The sequence below is a fragment of the Puntigrus tetrazona genome, chromosome 19 (assembly GCF_018831695.1).
Source record: "Puntigrus tetrazona isolate hp1 chromosome 19, ASM1883169v1, whole genome shotgun sequence".
Taxonomy (NCBI): Eukaryota; Metazoa; Chordata; class Actinopteri; order Cypriniformes; family Cyprinidae; genus Puntigrus; species Puntigrus tetrazona.
The window spans coordinates 17,199,311-17,223,585 of record NC_056717.1 but is presented as its reverse complement, the minus strand read 5'-3'; the positions used below and the strand labels follow the sequence as shown (position 1 = coordinate 17,223,585).

General features: G+C 36.3%; 4 protein-coding genes across 10 annotated transcripts; 3 read left to right on the top strand and 1 right to left on the bottom strand.

The window, feature by feature from the left end:
* The first annotated feature begins 4,795 nt into the window (after positions 1-4,795).
* Positions 4,796-9,625, top strand: LOC122323474 (C3a anaphylatoxin chemotactic receptor-like). 6 transcript variants are annotated; one of them, XM_043217330.1, is made up of 6 exons: positions 4,796-4,968; positions 5,409-5,934; positions 6,028-7,454; positions 7,559-7,785; positions 8,072-8,156; positions 8,411-8,535. In XM_043217330.1, exons 2-3 carry the CDS (start codon positions 5,410-5,412, stop codon positions 6,523-6,525), a joined length of 1,023 nt encoding a protein of 340 aa, XP_043073265.1. In that variant the 5' UTR covers positions 4,796-4,968; position 5,409; the 3' UTR covers positions 6,526-7,454; positions 7,559-7,785; positions 8,072-8,156; positions 8,411-8,535. The 6 variants fall into 6 exon arrangements, with proteins under 6 accessions (XP_043073265.1, XP_043073268.1, XP_043073263.1 ...); XM_043217333.1 differs by having other exon boundaries at positions 6,031-7,454; positions 7,559-8,156; XM_043217328.1 differs by having other exon boundaries at positions 7,559-8,156.
* A 1,156-nt stretch (positions 9,626-10,781) lies between these two features.
* Positions 10,782-12,124, top strand: LOC122323323 (C3a anaphylatoxin chemotactic receptor-like). Its single transcript, XM_043217068.1, has 2 exons — positions 10,782-11,324; positions 11,425-12,124. The coding sequence occupies exons 1-2, from the start codon at positions 10,782-10,784 to the stop codon at positions 11,884-11,886; spliced, it is 1,005 nt and encodes a 334-aa protein (XP_043073003.1). The 3' UTR covers positions 11,887-12,124.
* A 5,181-nt stretch (positions 12,125-17,305) lies between these two features.
* On the top strand, positions 17,306-18,709 carry LOC122324047 (C3a anaphylatoxin chemotactic receptor-like). The gene is made up of 3 exons (XM_043218228.1): positions 17,306-17,436; positions 17,541-18,093; positions 18,207-18,709. Exons 2-3 carry the CDS (start codon positions 17,542-17,544, stop codon positions 18,687-18,689), a joined length of 1,035 nt encoding a protein of 344 aa, XP_043074163.1. The 5' UTR covers positions 17,306-17,436; position 17,541; the 3' UTR covers positions 18,690-18,709.
* Positions 18,710-21,514: 2,805 nt separating this feature from the next.
* On the bottom strand, positions 21,515-23,727 carry lim2.4 (lens intrinsic membrane protein 2.4). 2 transcript variants are annotated; one of them, XM_043218232.1, is made up of 4 exons: positions 23,203-23,727; positions 22,615-22,764; positions 22,340-22,474; positions 21,515-21,819 (listed from the first exon to the last, which is right to left on the bottom strand). In XM_043218232.1, the coding sequence occupies exons 1-4, from the start codon at positions 23,375-23,377 to the stop codon at positions 21,758-21,760; spliced, it is 522 nt and encodes a 173-aa protein (XP_043074167.1). In that variant the 5' UTR covers positions 23,378-23,727; the 3' UTR covers positions 21,515-21,757. The 2 variants fall into 2 exon arrangements, with proteins under 2 accessions (XP_043074167.1, XP_043074168.1); XM_043218233.1 differs by lacking the exon at positions 23,203-23,727 and adding an exon at positions 22,905-23,105.
* Between the last annotated feature and the right edge of the window lie 548 nt (positions 23,728-24,275).

Genomic DNA, 24,275 nt, shown 5'->3' with positions numbered 1-24,275 from the left:
TGGGAGAAACCAGACTCAGTTGGGCTCAGTTCTCCTCTGACCGGACGCCCAGCACTTAACCTCCAGTTCAATTTTAAACGCAGCTGTGTCAGATAGTGTAAATGACTTAGTGTGTGCGTGTGTGTGTGTGTGCACATTTACATGAAGAAAGATGTGACATTGTTAAAGCAGCTTATTTTGATCATTTTAATTTAATTTTATATACTTTTTTGTCAGATAACATCTTCAAAGCCAAATTACAAGGGAAAAAATTGTGAATACAAAACCTCAACTCATTTCTTTTCCTGTCTGTGGTATCGATAAAATAAAGTTTCCCACCTTTCAGCTCCTGCCTTTTCTGTGTGATTATTTCTCATTTATTCATCTATGAAGAAAAGTGCTCCGGGTTCTGAAACTTAGGATATTTTTATTTTAAACATTATCTCATAAGTCATGAGTTCTGCTTTTTAGGAGACAAAACTATTAAAAATGTTCCACTTTCCAGCACGGTGGCTCAAACTTAACAGTTTCCTCAAAGTGTTTCATATAATGGTTTAAACACATGCATGCAGTAGATTTTTTTAAGTGGTAATGGATTCTGAGAAAGATGCGGTCATTTTTTTATGGTTGTAAAGGGGAAGCATAGAAGTGAAAAGTGTCACATCAGTCAGAATAGTTGTGTTTATAGCATGAATTAAATGTCCCATTTCTTCTGAAGTGTCTGTATTTACTACTAATGTTGTTGATGTATTCTTTTTGCAGTGGTTTTCCGCCAGTGAGTTGTGGCCTAAAAGTAGGTCATCTTTCTCTTTTGGCAGGGTGAAATGTGTGAAAAAAACTAAAGCTAAATATAATGAAGTAAAATGCAGCTTTTTAAGTTAAGCAGTTAGATGCATGCATGAGATACATTCAGTCTAGAAAACCGTTCAAAATATGACGTAGACTGTAAACGAGCTTCTGTTCATTGTGCAAAGTCTAGTCCTTGATACAAACTTTTGTGTCTAATACTTTCAGTATTTGCTGTTTATTACTCTATAGAGCTTTTTAAATGTTATTGGGAAGCTTTGCATAACAGTTTGAATTACATTATTATTTAAGCCAGCAATTATATTATTTGTTTGATTACATGCAGTAAGTTTGATTAATTTAATTCATTTTACTTTGGAATTATAATGTATTTTAACTGTAAGCTGCACAAATCAAACCATCAGAAACTCCCTGACAGAAAGTCGAAGCCTCCTGATGAACGCAGACAGGAAGAAAGAACTTCTGTTTACCCCATACATCCCTCTCTCTTGCATAACATTTCCCTTTGTCCTTCCTTATTTATATTCTTTAATTGCAATTTCAGAACTTTTATCTAATTGGAAACCTTTCATATCCTTTAAAAACAATCATACATTTAAAAAATAATTCCTTATAAACTTGATTGAAAAAAAAAGTGTGAATCGCTGTCATGAAGAATTTTCTTCTATAAATATAGTACAGTATAAATCTCTCTATAGAAATGAGTCACAGGAAATAAAAAAGCCCCAGTGGATGATGTTATTTGTATACTGCCACTTTTTTCCTGCCCATCTTTTTTGCACATTAAATGTGGCCTTCTGTGAAAGTTCAAAGAGGAAGTGAATTTTCACAACAGTGTGGTCATTTTTGTTTTGCTTTTAGTTAACCATCTCACAAACAAAATGATAAACACAGAATATTTAAGATATATAAAGAAGAAAATTAACCAAGAATTTCGGTGTTAATATATACAAAACCTGATAATCGGTATGTGTTATGTATTATGAATTGCATTATGAATTTACTCGTATGATTCCTTGATTATTACTTTTCATATATTCATTTATTATTTACTCTTTTATTTATTTATTCTTAACATATATTGTTTATGCATTCTATATTACTCAGCTGTGTGTGTGAGTGTGTGTCATATATGAAGATAATTCTCTTCAAGCCTATCTTCTTTACTGTAGGTCAAGATTAGGTCATTTCTGCGAATTGGTTATTTTCTTGGAAGTCACATCAAATTCTGATCTATTTATTTTTGATTCAGACACATAGAAGATCTTTGCTCATCTTATCTTTCTTATCTTTTAAAGGTGTCAAAACCCACAATACATTTGAATGCTTTGCAGAAGTAGAGATAAATAATATATTAATAATACCATATGTCAGGCTAAACGTGACCAAGGCCAAGGATATGGTGGTAATATATGCACAAGTATGATCAAACACGATTGTAAGGGGCTTTATACCCTTCATTTATCAAATCTTGCTGAAGATTTAAGAATTTATGGACTTTTTTTCTTCTCTCGCATTTTGCATTAGATATTGGGTGCCTATCTATCCTATGATTCTTTGATGATGGTCCCAGATTTAAATTATTGAATTGTTTAAATTCTATTTATTTAAATTATAAAAATTATTGGATTGACTATATATATATATATATATATATATATATATATATATATATATATATATATATATATATATATATATATATTTAAATTATGATTACTGAATTATTCATTTGCATATTTGAAAATGTAATTACTTTAATCAATATATGAAGCTAAATTAATAGCTTTTTTGCACCACTACATCTGATCTGAATCTGATTTGTATGAGTATGGATGCAGATTTAGCCTTAATTAATCTGTTCCTCATAAGTGGTTAATTAGTTTGTTTGTAGTTACTGATCATCTTTTTTACATAAATATGAAGTAAAATATGTTTGATCATTTTTCTTAGAATAACCTTGGTAACACGAATGGTTAAGTTTGTTGAATCCAGTCAACACTAAGAAAGGTACTTTTTATGTTCTGATAATTCTGAATAATAGGTTATCTAAAATCATTACCTCTTTCTGAAGAACATGGGATTTGCGTGTTTAAGGTTTTACTAGTCTTTTTTTAAGGGTGTCAGCTATATTTGTGAAAGATGGTATTTTTCTCACATAACTATTATACACCACCTCTGCCGCAGCTGATAAGCATGAAGAACTGAAAGCTATCAGTTCAGATTTCCCAAGAAGCACGCACAAACACACATCCACAAACACCGGCTATTCTGGTCTTTTATATCCTGGAATAAATGAACCCTGGAAAATATTATTTGTTAGATTAGTCATTATTCTTACTTGGACAAAACATGCAGAGACTGTTTACCACCAGCATTTACAATGGGGTGTCTCACAATTGACCACAAGCTGATAAAATAAATGTAAAGATAAAACCATGGGGAAAATGATAGTGTAAACTATCTAGCAAAGTCGTCAACATTTCCACCAGAAGTTGTTTGTGTCAGTGTTATAGATGCTAGGTGAACTATAGGTTATGAGACATTATAATTTACTCAAAGCTTTTTTTTTATTAAATTGTTTCCTTTTATTTTGAGTGTTCAAGTACAGGTTTATTATGGCCAGTGACTGTAAAGTGTATGTTCCGGGTCAGTTCCTGTTCGCCCTTATTTGGTCATTTTCCTGCGTTAAACAGTTTTTCTTAGTTGCCTGATTTGTTCATTCTCAATCTCAAATCTCATTTGTGTTTGTAACTAAGTTGTCTTTAGTTGTTTCGTCTCTGTGATTCTACATTGTCCTTCTGCTTTTGTTATTATTAAAATAAGAAGTTTGGATTGCACCTGAAAAGTCAGTGTTAAATAAAATACTTTTCATATAGTCCCTTTTGATAATGTTATAAGCCAGGGTATGTCACATCTAACCCGGGTGAATCAGGGTGAATCGTACCATTACACTGTTTGAAACTAATAAGGGAGATTGGGGACGACTGCAAAACGTTTTCAATTTGCTTTAGTTTTTTTAGAGACTGTTTGCATTAAAAAGCCAGAATTGTAATGCGACAAAGCCACATCAGTCAGCAACATTCAATATATAAACAATATAAATTTGCAATTTCTTTATGTTATTTGTGCATAAGCATTGTCTTTAACAAATAGAATTGGCTGTATAAAAAAACAAAGAATAGCAAATGAAAACAGTATTTTTTACTTACTGCAATAAATGTCAACTACAAAATGTTAATTTAATAAATTAAATAATGAATGAGGCATTTATATAATGCTTTATTGTGTATTGCCATACACCAAAAGCCCTTTATAATCACGTGGGGGGATCTCTCCTTGTAATGAGGAGCCAGAGATGGTCAGATCCATTTGCTAGCTCTTTAATGAGAACAGAGACAGGGGTTTTAGAGGCAATGGCAGAATCGTAAAGGGAATCAAGCAAGGGTCGAGGCAGGCAGTAAACAGTCAAGGTCGAGGTACACAGGAAAGGAGTCAAAAGGCAGGCTTTGCAATGGGATGGAGCCCGAGCACAGCTTATAAAGGGGGGTTAATGGGTTTCACGTGGGCAGGTAATCAGTCTCAGGTATAAGGCATGATGGGAAATGTAGTTTGAGAGAATTAGCAATCTGAAGAAGGTTCCCTCCAGTGACCATCAGAGAGAGCCACAGAGGCACGGTTTATGACACTCCTCAACCACCACCAATCAGAATCAGGTCACATCTTCTGTGAAAGGTTACTAGCAGTTAACCAAGTGGTAATCAGTCGTACTTTTCAAATTCAAATTAGACAAATCTACCATTTTATGTAACTGACACTGAGAATTTTCATGCAGTTAAATATATATATTATACACTTTAAGTGACTTTGTCAATTCTCTGTACTCAGACAACTGCAGAATTTGATGTGTTGGTAGATAAATGTGCACATCTCCTCCCCTTTCCTGCCTGTCTTCCTTTGTTGCTAAAGAGCACACTTTATGACCGAGCAAAAGATGCGGTGAGAATCAGCATAAAATAATTGAATAACTGATTGCACGCTGATGATACAAAGACTAGCTAACACCTCAAACATAGTCAACGCTGGACATATTGAATAAGGACTTAACTGCCATGCCATGCTGTTTATCCTCAGAACGACGGTTTGGGCTGAATTTTGCAAAAACGACTACTAACACTGCAGGTAAGAACATAGCAATCCATCACCAAATTGAGTTTAGAAAGACATTTTAAGATAAAATCATAATTGTTTAAATAAAAAATTTATTTTAATAAAAATGTAATAATCTACATACACAAATTGATTAAACTGTAAATATAAAGTGAAAGGAAAACAAAATGTAATGAAAGCCAAAAAAGTTTGCAAATGATTTAGCAGGAAAATCTAAAATATATATCTGAAATCGATGTTCCTATTATGACTTCTAAACGCTATCAGTTTAATAACCCCCGGTTGCCAGACAACTCTCCTCATGTTTATCTATCTGTGAAGTGAAGCTTGTGAGACTAGCTTGGTAACCGCACGCTTATGATGTACAGATTGTGTGGACAGATCAAAGTTGAGTGCATAGTTAGGAGGAAAACTGAAAAGGCACCTTTTAAGGATTTATCTGTTGCTTGTAGAATGACCTCCAACACAACTCTTTCCCTTCACTCCAACTCCAAAATCTCAACGTACCATGATAAAACGACAGTGGACATTGTCTTCTACACCATCATTGTTCTCCTCGGCACCACCGGAAACTCTTTGGTCATCTGGGTGACCGGTTTTCGTATGAATCCCACCGTCACGAACGTTTGGCTGATTAATCTTGCCGTGGCAGACCTGATCTTCTGCTTGACACGAGCTATTTCTCTCACCAAAAGCATTTTCTTCGACCACTGGCCTTTTGGACTCTTTCTCTGCAAGTTCAATGGTTTCTTCAAGTACGCCAACATGTTCTGCAGTGTTTTTCTTCTGGCCGTGATCAGCGTGGATCGAGCGCTCTGTGTTTGCCATCCAGTGTTGACCAGAGAGCGACGGACGTTATGTGCTGCTCGGGTGGTCAGCGTGGGAGTTTGGATCGTGGCGGTGATCTTTAGTTCACCGTACTTTGTGTACAGACAGGTCTTTCCCGGGGAGAACAACTTAAGCCACTGCTCATTTAAGGTCAGAATGGCTTTACAAATTACTGCATGCACAAACTTTCATTACATTGCATAAAGATTACATTTAGTATTATGTATTTTATAATTTCTTTAGCAGGAGAAAGGAGCAGAAGGTGGTGGGATTTCAGCAAAGTATATCTACTACTGCATTCGTTTCATCTGTGGATTCTTGCTGCCCTTCCTGGTCATCCTTATCTGTTACATACTAGCTGCTGTTGGGATACGCAGAACACGACTCTCTGGAAAATCGAGGCCTCTTCGGATTCTTGCTGTATTGGTCTGTGCCTTTTTCTTGTGTTGGGCTCCATACCACTTTCTAGGGCTGGTCAAGCTGGTGAATAAAGAAAACAAGGCTGTAAAAGAGGGATGGACTATGGCTTCAAACTTAGCTTATTTCAACAGCTGCATTAACCCGGTTCTGTATTTCTGCATGGGACTGGATGTTCGTCGACGATGCAACCAAAACCTGTCTGGGATTTTTCACAGAGCGCTTACGGAGGAAGGAGGAAGTCTCTCACAGCAAGGCACTAGAGAAGAAAGCCCTGATTCTATTCCAAAAACTGCAGACACTGAGTTTGTCACTAAAGTTTAAAAGATTACAACAGATTGAAACCTTACTGTTTTAATATTTAGATGGATAAAAATTTGCAGAATACTAGTCATTTGTAATATATGTTTAATATATTCAATATACTCATACTTAATATAATCAATATACTTTTGCAATATACAATTTTTTTATATTATGTTTATGCAACAATCATACATTTTTATGATGGGCAACATTTGCTTAAACGTTTGTTTGATAAGTCATTTAACAGGATGACATTGGCAGGAAGCAAAATTCGACTGAGTTTAATCTGAGCAATTTTTTATTGTTCATTTTATTCCTGTAATATTTGCCCTTTGCAGTAAATACCCAGTGTATGAAAAAAGGTGTCTAATGCAATTACTATTAATTACAACAACAACAAAAATCTGTTTCAATAGTTCAGTAGTTCAAATTCTGATATCATCTGTGACTAAATAGTGAACTGAAAACCCTAAACCTCCAGCTCTTAATAGCATTACTGAGCACACTTTACTAACATCTGCAGTGACACTGCAACATTACAGGTTGAGCAATTTTGCATAGTGCGTAAGAAACAGTTGATTACAATTATGATTCAGTTACCAGACATTTTTATTACAAGTTAGCAAGATGAGCTCAAGACATGAGCAAACATAAATAGCGTTTTGTAAAGGTAGGCTAATTTAAATATTTACATACATTAAGCTATTTTAAGCGCAGACTAATTAAAATTAACGTTCACATTTTCCTCAAAAGGTTGTATTTTTATTAATTGTTTACCTGAACATTAACTTTTTAAGTTTGACTCTATTTATCTATTTAAATGAATTGATGACAAGTTTTGTTTGTTTCTCAAAATTTTGTTTCATGTTCAACAATAGCGGGCAGATTGTAGCTCCACAGGACCCCTACATCACAGTGATCTTCCAGAATCTACCTTGTTGTTACATGTTAGCTGTGTTTTTTGTAACTTGAACATACAATAAAAATACATGAATTATATATGAACTTTCCAAAACCACACTTCACTTACACCATTTGTGTTTACGTAAAGAGCTGCGCTGCATGTCTCCTCCCTCTTCCTGCCTTTCACCTCTTTGTCTGCATTGAAGACATTTATGAATGAAAAGATCCATTACACCAGAAAGACAAGAAGAGAGCAGGTAATGTCAGTGAACCTTATCAAACACAGCTGTTGACTCATTCTCAAAGGATCGTCCGGTGTTGTTCCTTTCAAGACTGATGGTTTAATCGGATTTGCGAAAACACTGATTTGTACAGGTAACATCACACACATCTGCAAATCTTTATAGGTTTTACTATTGTCTTGCAATGCAATAAATGATTGTATGATTTTAGTACAAGTGATATATAAAAAAGCTGAGGACAATATTTTTTTACAGCCTGATACACATTGTGGTTGCTGATTGTTTTTATTTCTCTTTGAGCATTTGAGAAATTTTTAAGACTATTGTGAATTAATTTTTGTGAATTGATTTTTTCGAGGTGACATAATTACATTAGTTGACTGAAGTAACATTAATTGATTTCTCTCTCTTGATTGTAGAATGAACTCCAATATAACTCTTCTTCCCTACGCCCAGTCTGAGGTCTCAAACACTACAGCGGACATTGAGGCAATTATGAATAAGGTCAGTATTGTCTTTCTCAACGTCATTGTTCTCCTCGGCACCACTGGAAATTCTTTGGTCATCTGGATGGCTGGTTTCCGTATGAAGCCCAACATCACTAATGTATGGCTGGTCAATCTCGCCGTAGCAGACCTGATCTTCTGCCTGACCAGAGTCATATCACTCATCTCAAGTCTTTTCTTTGACCATTGGGCATTTGGAGTGTTTCTCTGCAAGTTCAATGGTTTCTTCAAATACGCCAACATGTTCTGCAGTGTTTTTCTTCTGGCCGTGATCAGCGTGGATCGAGCGCTCTGCGTCTGGTGTCCAGTGTTCACCAGAAAACGACGGACGTTATGTGCTGCTCGGGTGGTCAGCGTGGGAGTTTGGATCGTGGCGGTGATCTTTAGCTCACCGTACTTTGTGTACAGACATGTCTACCTTGGCAAGAACAACTTGAGTCAATGCTCGCTGAAGGTTAGAATAACAAAAATATAAATAATCATATCTGCATAATTTTATTTAGTAAATGTATGCTGTCATTTTGAATGACAAAATGTATAATTATGTTTTGCAGCACAAAGGAGCAGCAGAAAAAGGTGACAATTCAGCAAAGTATATCTACTACTGCATTCGTTTCATCTGTGGATTCTTGCTGCCCTTCCTGGTCATCCTTATCTGTTACATACTAGCTGCTGTTGGGATACGCAGAACACGGCTCTCTGGAAAATCGAGGCCTCTTCGGATTCTTGCTGTATTGGTCTGTTCCTTTTTTTTTTGTTGGGCTCCATACCACTTTCTAGGGCTGGTCAAGTTGGTGAATGAAGACAACAAAGCAGTAAAAGTAGGATGGACTATGGCTTCAAACTTAGCTTATTTCAACAGCTGCGTTAACCCGGTTCTGTATTTCTGCATGGGACTGGATGTTCGTCGACGATGCAACCAAAGTTTGTCTGGAATTTTTCGTAGAGCGCTTACGGAGGAAGGCCAAAGTCTCTCACGGCAAGGCACTAAAGAAGAAAGCTCCATTCCAAAGGTTGCAGATACTAAATGTGTTCATAACATTTAAGATATTTTGCATAACATATATATAGAAATGTGCTACATATAACAATAAACTAAACTTACTTGTCAGGCCCATCAGATACTACACAATTTAAAAGCATTTTTATATTAAAATTTAACAGAGAGAAAAATGTATGTACTTCAGTGTTTGGTCTTCTGGCTAGCTTTTATGTGGAACCTTTAAAATATATGTGGTAAAATTTAATTTTAGATCATTTGTAATGGTATAGTCTATGTAATCTAAATTAATGTATGTTAATCTAATAGTATGACTTGTGTTTGTGTCCAGTAAATAATACGATGATGTTAAGCCAATGAAAAAGAAAAAGAAGCTATCAACCTTCATTTTGTTTGTTTTATAATATCTGCCTGTGCAATAAATGCATGACTATGCAGAAAGCTTAACTTTGTTAGCAGCAACATATTTTCCCAGTTCAAATTTAAACCTTGTGGTCTCTTGTGTTAAAAGGGTAATATCTGTAATTACTTAGATTGCTCTTGTAGACCAAAGAGTACATTAGTTTTCACTTTGCAACATGATTTCTAATACATGAAGCATATCACGGTTGCCTGAAAACAAAACAAGTGCAAAAGAACAATAAAAGGGGCGGGTGTCACGTCAATGTGTAGGATGATGGCATGAACTGTGATCATAGTGAGATTTTCACAATGACTTTGTCCAAGATGGCAGGCCAGATTATGATACTTAAATTGCAAAGCAATTCAAATAGTCCTTACTCGTATTTAGAGCAATTTAGTTGTAAAGTTCATAACCCTTAATATGTTCTATAATAGGAAGAAGGACACTAAGAAGGATGGGGTCTAAACCACAGCACTACTGCAGCAAAAACAGCAAACCTCAACCACCTTGTTTCTGCAAATACCGACCACAAAGCACTTCACAAAGCCAGAATCTATGAAGAGAAAAAAAAAGTAAAAAAAAAACACCAATGCTAAATATGAAAAAGATGGTGTCATGATAATAAAACTTGAATATTTGGCACACCAAGATGAGTTTGCAGCGCAATCAGCTGACTTAAATATTTTCAAACCATTAAAGATAGTTTTGCAGAGAAGAGTGAGAATGTGTCATTTGCTTTTAATACATTTCCCAACCTTTTTAGAATGCATTCATAAAAGAGACAAACAGGAAAGGGGAGGAGACATACACCAATGTATATGCAAATATCTCCACTCCCACTTCCTGTTCGTCTGCAAATGAATAAATGACCAAATTAATGACATTAAAAAGCAGAGGTGAGCTCACACTGGTGTGATTTCAAAGAACCAGACACTTGAGAATCATTCATCAAGAATTACTGCGGCAGTGCATCTGTTTTGTAAAAGTACTTGTCTACAGGTAAGAACACTCACATTAATCCATCAGCCTTGCTGATTATAGTACAGATTTTTGCTGTGACCTTATGCGTGCAAAATTATTAAAATTATGAAAATCAAGCATTTTATAAACTTAATCTTTGTAGTTGGCCAACAAACTGATGTCACAAACATACATATATATGCTGTCAAACAGAAAAACCAAATGAACATTAATGCATTTACATTTGTCTTCATTGTAGAATGACCTCCAACAAAACTCTTCTTCTTCACTCCCATCACCATGGGAACACTACAGTGGACACAGACACTGAAGACATTGTGAATAAGGTCAGCATTGTCTTCCTTACCACAATCGTTCTCTTTGGCACCACCGGGAACTCTTTGGTCATCTGGGTGGCGGGTTTCCGTATGAAGCCCAACGTCACTAATGTATGGCTGGTCAATCTCGCCGTAGCAGACCTGATCTTCTGCCTGACAAGAATCACTTCACTCATCAGAGTTTTGTTCTACAAAAAATGGCCTTTTGGACTCTTTCTCTGCAAGTTCACTGGCTTCTTCAAGTACGCCAACATGTTCTGCAGTGTTTTTCTTCTGGCCGTGATCAGCGTGGATCGAGCGCTCTGCATCTGGCGTCCAGTGTTAACCAGAAAACGACGGACGTTATGTGCTGCTCGTGTGGTCAGCGTGGGAGTTTGGATCGTGGCGGTGATCTTTAGCTCACCGTACTTTGTGTACAGACAGGTCTTTCCTGGCAAGAACAATTTGAGCCAATGCTCGCTGAAGGTTAAAATCACCTTGCATATGATAATAATGATGTGATGTAAATATTATACAATAAAACATTAGCAAATATGTAATCATATATTTATAATCATGTTTTCAGGAGAAAAGAGCAGAAGAACGTGACAATTCAGCAAAGTATATCTACTACTGCATTCGTTTCATCTGTGGATTCTTGCTGCCCTTCCTGGTCATCCTTATCTGTTACATACTAGCTGCTGTTGGGATACGCAGAACACGGCTCTCTGGAAAATCGAGGCCTCTTCGGATTCTTGCTGTATTGGTCTGTGCCTTTTTCTTGTGTTGGGCTCCATACCACTTTCTAGGGCTGGTCAAGCTGATGAATGAAGAAAACAAGGCAGTAAAAGTGGCACTGAGTATGTCTTCAAAAGTGGCCTATTTTAACAGCTGCATTAACCCATTTCTTTATTTCTGCATGGGACTGGATGTTAGCCGTCGCTGCAACCAAAGTTTGTCTGGGATTTTTCGTAGAGCGTTTATGGAGGAAGGCCAAAATTTCTTACAGCAAGGCACTAGAAAAGAAAGCTCCATTCCCAAGACTTAGAGTGTTACTATAGTTCTGATATGTAGTACTGTAGAAAACATTTTACAAGGACGCTTTTACGATGAGATTGATTGCATGAAAATGTTTTGTTACTGCATGCATTGTGTATCATATATTTAGATGTATTGTCTGTTTTTGATTTGTGGTGAATTCTCTTTTTTGTAGTTTTCAAGTGTAAATCTTTTTCTTCACATAAAAAAGGAACTAAACTTTTTTTTTTATAGAAGGCCATTTTTACTTTTTGCACCTTACTTGGTAATACTAAGCTTTTTTTTCAAGAATTGTTTAGATGAGGAAGGACCATTTCTGTTAATTAAAGAGGAAAAGCCAAAAACATTTTGTGGAAATTCAAATTTGAAAGAGTGGAAAAAACTAGGTCAGATAAGACTGAAGTGTTTAACACAGGATGTGTCATGTGTGCTGCTGTGAAACTGCAAGTCTCCTCCTTGGCCCCATGGCAATGATTATGAACAGTTGCACAGAGGCTGCAACATTAAAGGTAAAATTATTGGACAATAGTTACATATAGGCTACTACATGTGCGGGCTCTACTTTCCATCAGCATAAAGACGGTCAACATTAAGGTCTGGTGAAGGTCCTGGTCATTTCTGACCAACTTTCTGCTGCTTGCAGTTTTTTCTTCTTTTTACGTCCCGGATTTATCTATTTATTCTGTGGGCACACCCTGTAAAAGACAGTTATTAAATAATAAACCTTTAAAAAAATGTGAATGTTTTTTTGAATATTAAAAAACGGAAGAATAAGCAATTGTGATCACCATATTTAATAATGAGACACACTTATATTTTTACTGTGGTTGTCATAAAGATGACTGAAGTGATGCATTTTAAATATGAGTTTGCTCTACTTGCACATCCTGGTTTCATCTTTCCTTCTTTCTTCTTCTCACATCTGGGCTAGTCCAGGTCTTAGTCAGAGGCTACCCCGTAGATCGCTTACCTTAATGCAGACATCTCCTCGACTCAAAAAGAGCAATTTTTTATGCGCTCCCTAAGTAATAGCATGCTAAGCCAGTTTGGTGGCCAGAAGTCAAGATCTCAAAACGGCTCCATCCATCGATCGTTGGGGGCGTTTACTCTCTTTTTGAAGTCCTTTTGTTCCTTTGGATATCCCTTCTCAGATCAGTCTTAATGCATATACAGGTTTTGATTCACCTCCTTACAAAGCTTTGCATTTGGATCTGCTCATTTGAAGCCTCAATCCCTCCATTACAACTATTATGATTATCATTTCTGTCTTAATTTTCTTATTTTATTTAAAAAAAACTTTGAAAATGTTACGAAGCAGATGACTGTTTTAGTGCAGACTTGTTTTTTGATCCTGGCTAACAAGCAGATACACCAACACAATCTCACGACCGATTTGTACGTATTTTGCATGGTGGCTAATTTGTGCTAATTCATACAAGAGCATACGGCCTCGCTCATTTGATTTTGTACGATTTGTCTAAAACCCCAGTGGCGGGTAGGTTCATATGAAATTCATAAGAATTGGCATCTCGCAAAATATGTACGATTTAGCAAAACTTGTAAGAATTTGTATTGAGTGAGGTCATAAGAATACGAATTAGCCACCTCATACAATTTGTACAAATTGCCGCAATATCCGCCTGGATACACCGCAAGCTCATCCGGCACTGTTTGAATAAGCTACAAGCAACTCGCGCATGTATTAGAAAACATGACGGTCTGCAGTTTATTTACTAATCATTTACCATTACGCAAATTGAGCTTATAATGATTGTAGCGTCTTTCTCTGACACTTTTTAATGCCTTTACACAGCCGACATGTTTGCTGCATTATCATTGTTCTGTGTAATTTATTAGTTTTTTTTCAATGGCTGAACATTCGTTGCATCCCTACAAATAATGTCGTATCTGGCGCATCTTTTCTTTGTAGGCCTGACTTTTGAGCATGTGCTAGGGAACAGATACGATCTAGCCTTATCAGCACTGTAATAATGAAACATGATCTGAGACTCTCTGTCTGACCTGAGACTACTAATAATGTGTCACATGTTAGGACTGTTCTGTTGTTCTTTCCCCAGTTGATTGTCTCATTGTGTTCAGGTGTGTCTAGTTAATTAAGTAATTTCCTTTGTGCTATATAAGTTCCTGTTTGTTCAAATCGTCTGGTGTTGTCGTATGTGTGTGGACTTCATTGTGGCTCGTTAAAGACTGTTCAAAGTGTTGCTTCTTGCTCCTACACACACACCTGACATAATGTGTCTGAGACTACAAATAATGATTTAAGGAATAAGCTGAAGTAATCAGTAACCAAGTAGGAGTTTTGATTTTTCACATAAAGAGAACCAATCAGTTCAGAGGAAATTTATGTGACTTGTTACCTATGCAATGTACCTTTCCTATAAGAATTTCCTGTTGCATCCCTGTTGTCGGTGCATTCTCTGTGACTGAGATGAAATCCTCCTGGCCGTGATTTAAGCATTATTCAAAGGAATTGATTGGAGTCCATCTGGTTGCTGTGCAGCAACATAAGAGATCTTAGTCCCAAATAATAATGTTCATGGAAGCAAGATGTCACTTAACTCTGAGTGAGTCATTTTGTAGTTGACATGATTTTTGGTCATAAATGTCAGGATAATTTATTTTGATTTTAAATTGAATAATTTCAGCTTATGTCAAGTGGGAGAATTTGTTCCAAAATATTCCAAAATAAAGCATTATAAAATAATTCTGCAGGGCTCTTTTGAACCTGAAACAGTAGGTGAAAATAAACCTATTAGTAATTAATAAAGACTTCTGCAACCCGAAACAGTATTCTAAAGTGAACCTATTAGCAAATAATAATTAATACATTCCTACTACATCATCAGGGAGTTGGGGTTAGCCAGTAACACAACACAAAAATAACCAAAAAAATAAAAATAAAAATCTTACCCAACAGCTCCTTCCCAGTGTTTCAGTTAATTATTTCATCATTATACTGGCTCTGACCGTTTCACCCCACTGTTGTTCCTGATGCATCCAGTAGGGGGCTGTACAGTATGAGCTAACAGAACAGACCAGGTCTAGAAATGACACTCATAAGAGGTGCGTTAAAGGAACACTACACTTTTTTTTAAAAGTGACTCAGTCTCCAACTCCCCCAGTTAAAATGTTGAGTTTTGCCATTTTTGAAACCATTCAGCCGATCTCTGGTTCTGGAGATAGAACATGTATCATAGCGTAGGCCATTGAATCTGATTAGACCTGAAGCATCTCGTTTAAAAATGACCAAAGTTGCGATATTTTTCTTATTTAAATTTGACTCTTCTGTAGCTACAGACAGGAAAATGAAAAGTTGCAGTTTTCTAGGCTGATATGGCTATAAACTATGCTGTCATTCCGGCATAATAATCAAGGAACTTTTCACTGTACCATATCACGCTGTGCCTGTTAAAAATAGTATTACACTAATACAGCAGGGGGAGCGGATAGTTGCGTAAATTATTAGTTATAATGCATTATAACGGCTTACAGCGATACAAGAACTTTCATGGAATGTAGCAGAAGTACATATAGAAGTTCAGCTTGCATTTTAAGCCAGTTATTAATATCAGTATGCATAGCAATTCATTTTATGCTTTAGTCGTGGCAGCAGTGGGCAGACAGTAGTTGCTAAAGTTTCAGTGTCTGAAAAACAGATGGTATGGGAACTCAATAAGCAAACAGTCATCGTTTTCGGGGTTTTTTTAAAAGGGGCTTATAGCATTTCTTAAGCAGTAGTATGCAGTTATTCAGATGAATATAGCAAACAGCAGTATGCGTATCAAGTCCATACGCAATGTTAGAAATAATTTTAGCAGCAGAAAATCAATTTATTGTTGATAAAAGCAGAGGCAGGAGGGAGTATTTTGGTTGTTTGAAATGTCAGTCATACACAGAGTAAGTAACCCCTGTAAAGTGAAATAGACATTTTATTTCCTTGCATATTTAGCAGGGCTTACTATAGATTTGTGAACTCTTTAATGTGAAACATTATTTGACTCTGTTTGCTTGTTAATAAAGACGCTTATAGCAATTTTAAGCACTTTTGTGCAGCTGTGGCAGCAATTTCCATATTCAGATCGTTAATTTAATGATTGCAGCAGTATGCATGGTAAATATGCAAATTTGTGAATCTAAATCACCTGTATTTATTTATTAATCCATGATTGTCATGTTAAGCATAAGCAAAATTATGAGAATAACCCAGCATGCAAATGGTAAAAAATCTCTACGTCCCAATGTTCATACTATCCACTCTAAATAGTATGTGAGATCAGAAGGTCCCAAAGCCTACTCAATCACATGAAAGTGTGTATAAATAGTACGAATAAAAAAAAAGTTATAGAATAGATATGCAAAAATAGATTTTGGTGTATGTATGCTACGCGACGGCTACGATTTGGTTTGTGGGGTAGATGCGTATCATATGCACGCAAATATTTTTATTTAGCATACTATTTATACATATTTTCATGAGACCATAGTATGTTGAAAAGGACTCTAATGGATAAAGCTGCACAATAAACCATTGCGCTTTGGCAAAAGATTTAGTCCAAAACTACTAACATGAATAAAACGTGTTAGAAAAACAATAACCGTGGCGGATGTGCGCCACATAGTTTGGTAGAGAGGTTTACAAAAAGGGGTTTGAGTTACTAATTATCAACATTTAACCTGGCAAAAAAAAAAATATTGGGTTTTCTTAACAACCCAAATAAACCTATTAACCCAGCATGTGTTCTGCCCAATATTTAACCAGCGCTGGGTTGCCAATTGGGTTTTTTTAACCCAGCCATATTTAGAGTAAATATTTAGAACCTTAAAAGTACTAATTGTTTTGTGTTTTAAGAGCAACAGTCTTTTTTAATGTTATGACTGCATACATGTAGCATGGCAAGAAAAAATGTGAAATTTAACTGAATTGAGCAAAACTGAAACTAAATGATGGGACCATCAAAGGCGGACTGTGTCCAAACAATACAGAAGTACATCAAAGTGACAGCAATATACAATTTTTACCTTTTGTTGTCACATAAAAACTTCACAAAGCCAACATCAATGAAAAAGCTGCGAAACTATCACTGCTAAAAAGAAAAAACTGATATCATGATTATAAAACCTTTACAGCTGGAGCACCAAGATAAACTTTAACATTAGTAAGTTGACTTGAATATTATCAAACCACAATAGATTTTTTGGAGAGAGGATTGAGAAGTTGATTCCCTCCTTAAACAGACCAACTAGAATATGTTTTTATAGACGTACAGGACACACAACATTTACCTTTAATACATCTTTCAGCCTTCTTAGAACAAATTCATTATAGAGGAAAAAGGAAGGGGGAGGAGACATAGAAAAATGTAGATATGTTTTGTTCTCCTCCCCTTTCTGGTTTGTGCCTTATTTGTCTGAAGAGAACCACCCAAAGAACTAGCCACTGATTGATTTATGAAAAAAAATTAAATTTTGGTTGCATAAAATTTTTGCTACCTCATTCACTAAAGATTACTGCAGCAGTGTTTTGGTTTTGTAAAAACAGGTAAGAACACCCACATCAATACTGGTTATATATATTACTGGTTATATTTGTGCACTATTGATTTATTTATCATTTATTTATGTTTATTTTTATCTTGATTGTAGAATGACCTCCAACAAAACTCTTCTTCTTCACTCCCCTCACCATGGGAACACTACAGTGGACACAGACACTGAAGACATTGTGAATAAGGTCAGCATTGTCTTCCTTACCACGATCGTTCTCTTTGGCACCACCGGGAACTCTTTGGTCATCTGGGTGGCTGGTTTCCGTATGAAGCCCAACGTCACTAATGTATGGCTGGTCAATCTCGCCGTAGCAGACCTGATCTTCTCCCTGACAAGAGTCTTATCACTCATCAGAGTTTTGTTCTACAAAAACTTTTGGCCTTTTGGACTCTTTCTCTGCAAGTTCACTGGTTTCTTCAAGTACGCCAACATGTTCTGCAGTGTTTTTCTTCTGGCCGTGATCAGCGTGGATCGAGTGCTCTGCATCTGGCGTCCAGTGTTAACCAGAAAACGACGGACGTTATGTGCTGCTCGGGTGGTCAGCGTGGGAGTTTGGATTATGGCGGTGATCTTTAGCTCACCGTACTTTGTGTACAGACAAGTTTATTCTGACGAGAACGAGAACAATTTGAACCAATGCTCTCTGAAGGTTACTGCATGAATCAAATTTCACATTATTATGTAATTAATTATATAATGAAATGTAGCAAATATGTAATAGTTTATAATAATATTTACATTTATTTATAATTTGAATTTCAGGAGAAAGGAGCAGAAGATGAAAAGTATGTCTACTACTGCATTCGTTTCATCTGTGGATTCTTGCTGCCCTTCCTGGTCATCCTTATCTGTTACATACTAGCTGCTGTTGGGATACGCAGAACACGGCTCTCTGGAAAATCGAGGCCTCTTCGGATTCTTGCTGTATTGGTCTGTGCCTTTTTCTTGTGTTGGGCTCCATACCACTTTCTAGGGCTGGTCAAGCTGATGAATGAAGAAAACAAGGCTGTAAAAGAGGGATGGACTATAGCTTCAGACTTAGCTTATTTCAACAGCTGCATTAACCCGGTTCTGTATTTCTGCATGGGACTGGATGTTCGTCGACGATGCAACCAAAACCTGTCTGGGATTTTTCACAGAGCGCTTACGGAAGAAGGCCAAAGTCTCTCACGGCAAGGCTCTAAAGAAGAAAGCCATAATTCTGTTTCAAGAAATGCAGATACTGGGTGTGAATCTAAAGTGTAATAAAAGTTTTTATAAGCACATTTTTGACTGATAGCATGAAAACATTTCTTTGCTGCATGCGCTGTATCCTCTGCAGTTTCAATTAAAAAGGTATCACAGATGCAAGGTGAAGCATAGAGTTAAATATGCATAGAGTTGAAATACGATATTTAAACCTAATCTTGTCAAAAAAAAAAAGCTTTTAAAAATCAGTCAGCCTTCACTATACAAATAAATAGGAACTGTTCTTGTTTGCATATACATAAATAAAGAAGATTTATATATATATATATATATATATATATATATATATATATATATATATATATATATATATATATATGTGTGTGTGTGTGTAAACCAACATGGAACAGAACAAGTAAATTTAATATGAAGCTTTTTGTTGCTGGGACAACATTTGGAGGAACTATGTTGGTTTGTTGGTTGTTGCGTTACATAGTTTTGTAACAGAATACGAAAAAAAAGGAAGTGAATTGCATGTTTGGAGAAGGTGATAAAATGCAGTTAGGTGCATATCTACAGTATTTGGGCATTAACATAATTTTCATAATTTTGGCTCTGTATGCCACCATTGTTGATTTGTATTATAAAGTGCCGTCCAATCAACTTTGCTGCATTTTCTGTCTATCCTAAAATGATTTTGTCATTAATCACTTAGCCCCATGTCATTCCAAAAGCATAAAAGCTTAAAAAAAATGAAGGAATAGCCCACATCTGGCCATGAAATGGCTTTTGAGTCAATTGTACAGTTACTTATGATCCTTAACCATTCCTCCAAATGTGATAAGAATACCCTCAAAAATCTCACAGTGTGCATTTTAAGCCCATATTCATTATATAACTGTAACTTCAATACGTTTTGGTTGTTAAAATAATAAAAAGTGTGCCTGTGTCCAAATATATATGGACCTAACTGTATTTTATTTATCCTAAAAAATAATTGTAGAAAATTTGTTTGAATATTACAAAAGCTGGATGTGTTTTCAGGTTACTGTGGGGAAAAAAAATATTTTGGCTAAAGTTGGTATTTGTATTGATACTAAATTACTCTTCTAGGCCACTTTTTTGACATGATCTTATTTTTAAAATAATGAGAAAATACACTGAATAATAATTTTTGTAATATGTTTTGATGCCAGCCAGGGTGTTCTGCACCTGCATGAGAGGAATTAATCTTTATCAGCAGCTATCAATAGTATGTATTCGTTATTTAAATGAGAAACCAAAACAAGGATACACAAGTTATGCACAGATATAGAAAATGTAAACAAAGTAAAGCTTGCTTACCATTTTGAATATCAGTTATACTGATAACTTTCATTTTCAGCAGCTCATGTTTTTATTAAAAAAAAAATACATATTGAAATGCTTGAGATAGATGCATTGGGGAAAGCTTTATCTTTAGAAAACTGAAGCCTGATTCACTTAACACCATTTCTCTGCAATATACAATATATATATTGCATTGTTCAATGAGTGTCAGTACGCTCTGGTAGGAGCCGCAGAAATACAAGCAATGGCCACTGGTTATGGAAACAGCACTGTTGGCAGCAGCGAGGTCACACAGGCACAACGTCTGCATGCTCCCTGCTCTCTAGACCAATTTTCTCTGGTGGATATTATCCGAAACCCCACTTCTGCCCCCCAACGAGCGCATGCGACTCTAGAGTGGTCCTCTTCCTCTGAACCTGAGCGAAACAGGTTGAATGAATGGATACTTCAGCCCAGTCGATCCCATTAAGCCTGCCCACAAAGGGCCGCCCCATTCTTCCCTGAAGTGCACAAGGAGGTATCCAAGATGAGGTGCTCCCCGTATTCGGCTCATGCCCACATCTTCAGCTCTGCACTTCTGACATCTGTGGATGGCGTAATCTATGCGGCTATTTCAAAACTCCCACTGATTGAGAAGCATGTCATTTAGATTTGGCCGTCCATATCCTAGGCCACCTGAACCACAGCGCGGACATCTTATCAAGGCAAAGAGGGACTTAAAGGGAGTTGTGACAGTGGCCATGATCTGAAATGTTTTCAGACGAGCTGAGTTAGACCTTTTTGAATCAGCGGGGAACATTCATTTTCCGAAGCTTTTTTCCATGAGCGTGCCCTCCACTCTGGCCTGGTTCCCGAACCTTCTCGAGATGTTATTCGAGCCCTCCCTGGCCCATTCCTCTGAGGAGGGCCCTCCTCTTCCAGGAAGAAGGCTCAATCTGGCACCACAATCTGTCGCTTTCTGGCTGTTTGCTTTTTCACCAGTTGGTGCAGCTCAGAGAACATAGATCCAGTAACCTGCTTACCTGCTTACAGCTTACCTGTAACCTGATCTTATTCATCCTGTCATTTTTACATATAGCATTTGGTGGCTAAATTTATTAGTGGTGCGAGCAGGCTCAACCCTATACCTGCATGACCACAATCCTCGCCTGGGACTAGACTTTGGTCCTGGACACCCGGACATGCACCGAACCACTGCAATCAGCCTCACTCAAGCCCTTATGTTAATCTCTGAAGTCATTTGCTCACTGCATTAATGCATCATATAGCACCAGCTCTTTTTTTTTGTTTTTCTTTTGTCACGAAACTGATAAACACAGGATGTGCCATATTTGCTGACTATGCATTTCAGCTGGTGTGAAACTGTAAGTCTGATACTCGTGGCCACATGGTGAAAGAAATGCTTATGAACAGTCTCAAGTATGATGCAACACTAAAAGTCAAATTATATTGCACACAGATGAAGTTGTACTCTGTTAATGTGAAGTCATGGTGTAATGCAACACTACAAAATATCAAGACATACATTTCACAGAAAATGATTTGATGTGGAATTTTATTGAAAAAAAAATTATGAAAAGTGAAATAAACATTTTTGAAGACTGGTATTTTCATCTGTGCAGAATTATACAAATATATGTGCATGTGTAAAAAAGAGTCCTTTAATGCAGTTTTTAAACTATAAATTTGTCGGTGTATTTTTGAAGTTTAAAGTTATATAACATTAAAGTGTGATGAAGTTCCTGATGATTTCTGAGCCAAAAATTTCTGCTGCTTGCAGTTTTTCCTTCTTCAGGTTAGCGACTTCCAACCACTCTCCTAGATTCATACATTCTGTGTGCACACATGTAGAATATCCCTGCAAAACAAAACAGTTTTCAAATCATAAACATTTAAATAAGTGGTGAATATGTGTTTTGCTGTTTATGGAAGGTCAGAGAGCTCTTAGACTTCATCAAAATATATTAATTTGTATTCTGAAGATGAACAAAGGTCTTACAGGTTTGCGTAATTAATAATAGAAATTATATTATTTGGGGAACTTTCCCTTTAAATAATGAGAACAGGCAGAACTTTATCATGCAGTCAATCAAAGTCCTTTCACCCACATCCTTAGGCATATTATTTCCATTCTGCCCCACGAAAACATTTCAGAACTTCAAGCAAGCCATAAAAACCTCAATTCATTATGTTCTACCACTTGAACTCTATAAGGAAATATCAGTTTCAAATTCATTCTGATAGCACTCTGACAAAATTCACTGGGGTATGAAATTCCACCAAAAAGGCAGATTTCTTTACGGTAGCACCAGATGTCTGCAAACACACAAAACTACATACAGTTGTGTTAAATAGCATTCTATGATGCTTTTTATCACCTGCAAAGAAAGTCATGAGCATGGCCACCCATCCCAGTATGTAGGACCAGGAGAAGCGCCAGTCTCCAAACCGCTTGCCCAGAAAGCTTAGGGTTACGCCAGTGTAGATCGACATAGCCAGCAGCACAAACAGAGCTGGGTGTGAAAAAAAAGTTGATGGGTTAAAAATGGACAGAGGAAATGCGTCAATATGCCGTCTATATTTTTGAGTTAGAATTATAAACATGGTAACGTTTCACATTCTACAGCTCATTTTGCCTGTGTTTGTGACTCACTGGAGATGAAAAACATGATTCCTGCTGCAAAGGAACGACTGAATCTCTCAAAAGCGGAAAAATGGGCAAATGAGAGGATGCCTGCCATGATTCCAGCAAAGCACGCCATTCCTGACAGGATCATGAATGCCCGTGTGGCATTCCAGTATGCTGGGGAAACACACAAGAAACGATCATAAAGCAAGAGTCAAGGCAGGTATGTTCACACTCTTCCCGTCCCAGCCAATTCTTATCACTGTTTATGTGATTTGTCTTATTTGATCTTTTTAGAACTGTCCCTGTAGAATCACCTTGAACGAACCAGAGTACAGCTCCTGTAATCTCAGATGCCATCTTATTAGACCAGGGGTACAACTTTGATGCACCTGTTCAGAATACGACTGTGCAAGGCTCAGACAACACAAAGCAAAGTGTGGAGCTCTGTATGGTAAATAAAAATATGAAAGCGCTGCCATCTACAGGCCAAAATGGTCTGGAAGCTTAAAAGCAGGTGCCAGATTTCTTGTATGAACGTGTAAGTTCACATTGATTTAAAATAGCCATGAAAATGCATATTATAGACGGCTTTGCGTTTATACATTTGCTTACCTATACTTGCTGTCTGCATATAGCACTTGTTGGCCATGCAGTACCTCCACAGGCCCTGGTGGGCATAGCTGCCTGAGAGGCGATACTGCATCCAATAGTCTGTCGCTGTGGAGACCACTATCAGGATGTTCCCAATAATGGCACAGAACAGGCCGCCGCCCATAAAGCTGTACATCCTGACACACGCTGTGACTATGCAGGAAGGAGATATGCACTAAACAAACAGGAGAGATGTTTTAATTTTATACACGCAGATGCTTATTTGCACGTCTTATTAAAAAACTAAAATATAATTAAAACATAAAATCAAGCAATTTTTCCCTTTAAACTAACATTCGGATAAAACGTATAAATATTACTATATAAAAATAAACATTAAAGCACTTACGCATGCTTTAAAAATAAATGATCAAAATAGCATTACGAACTTGCACAAATCTTGCACAATTTTTCACACAGAGAACAGGAAGCAGAAAGGAAATAAACAGAAAGGAATTTTTTTTTTTTACACATACAGATTCTCACATCCACATTCATGAATGGCTGAAAAATCTTGTCAAGCCAATAAATTAAAAAAATATAAATTAACACATTTTTCTAAAATCAAACCATTTTTGTCTTTAAACAATATGTGGCTAAATACATTTGTCTAAATAAAAATGTTGACATCTTTTTTATAAAAAAAATTTAATTTGATAGATATTAACATATTATATTAAATTAATTAATAACATGTACAAACAATAATTCATCAGCATTACCTGATTTAAACACAGAAGCATTTTAGTTTTTACTATATGCATGCTCATAATACAAAAATATAGTCTTTAAAAACATTCCTCAGGCTTTACAGGTTTCTTTATAGTTGCATAATTCATTTTGTGCATCAAAATTCTTCACACAAGAAACTTCACAGAAAAAAATGAAGACGTTACAATCTTTTAAGTATCAACATATTGAAACTGAGAAGCCTGTTTTATTAAAACATGATAATTATTTATCATATTTCAAGCTAGATAGAGAAAACATTTCTGTAATATATGTAATGGACATGCTTATCTTAAGATAACTAC

What these genes read in the sequence shown, in the direction of transcription:
- lim2.4 (XM_043218232.1), bottom strand. Translation starts at nt 23,377, where the DNA reads ATGTACAGCTTTATGGGCGGCGGCCTGTTCTGTGCCATTATTGGGAAC. An exon ending in AATCATGTTTTTCATCTCCA is followed by an intron (nt 22,475 to 22,614) that starts GTGAGTCACAAA and finishes TTTCACACCCAG; the next exon opens with CTCTGTTTGTGCTGCTGGCT. An exon ending in GCTCATGACTTTCTTTGCAG is followed by an intron (nt 21,820 to 22,339) that starts GTGATAAAAAGC and finishes TTTGTTTTGCAG; the next exon opens with GGATATTCTACATGTGTGCA.
- LOC122323323 (XM_043217068.1), top strand. Translation starts at nt 10,782, where the DNA reads ATGACCTCCAACAAAACTCTTCTTCTTCACTCCCATCACCATGGGAAC. An exon ending in TGAGCCAATGCTCGCTGAAG is followed by an intron (nt 11,325 to 11,424) that starts GTTAAAATCACC and finishes TCATGTTTTCAG; the next exon opens with GAGAAAAGAGCAGAAGAACG.
- LOC122324047 (XM_043218228.1), top strand. Translation starts at nt 17,542, where the DNA reads ATGACCTCCAACAAAACTCTTCTTCTTCACTCCCCTCACCATGGGAAC. An exon ending in TGAACCAATGCTCTCTGAAG is followed by an intron (nt 18,094 to 18,206) that starts GTTACTGCATGA and finishes TTTGAATTTCAG; the next exon opens with GAGAAAGGAGCAGAAGATGA.
- LOC122323474 (XM_043217327.1), top strand. Translation starts at nt 8,073, where the DNA reads ATGAACTCCAATATAACTCTTCTTCCCTACGCCCAGTCTGAGGTCTCA. An exon ending in TGAGTCAATGCTCGCTGAAG is followed by an intron (nt 8,613 to 8,712) that starts GTTAGAATAACA and finishes TATGTTTTGCAG; the next exon opens with CACAAAGGAGCAGCAGAAAA.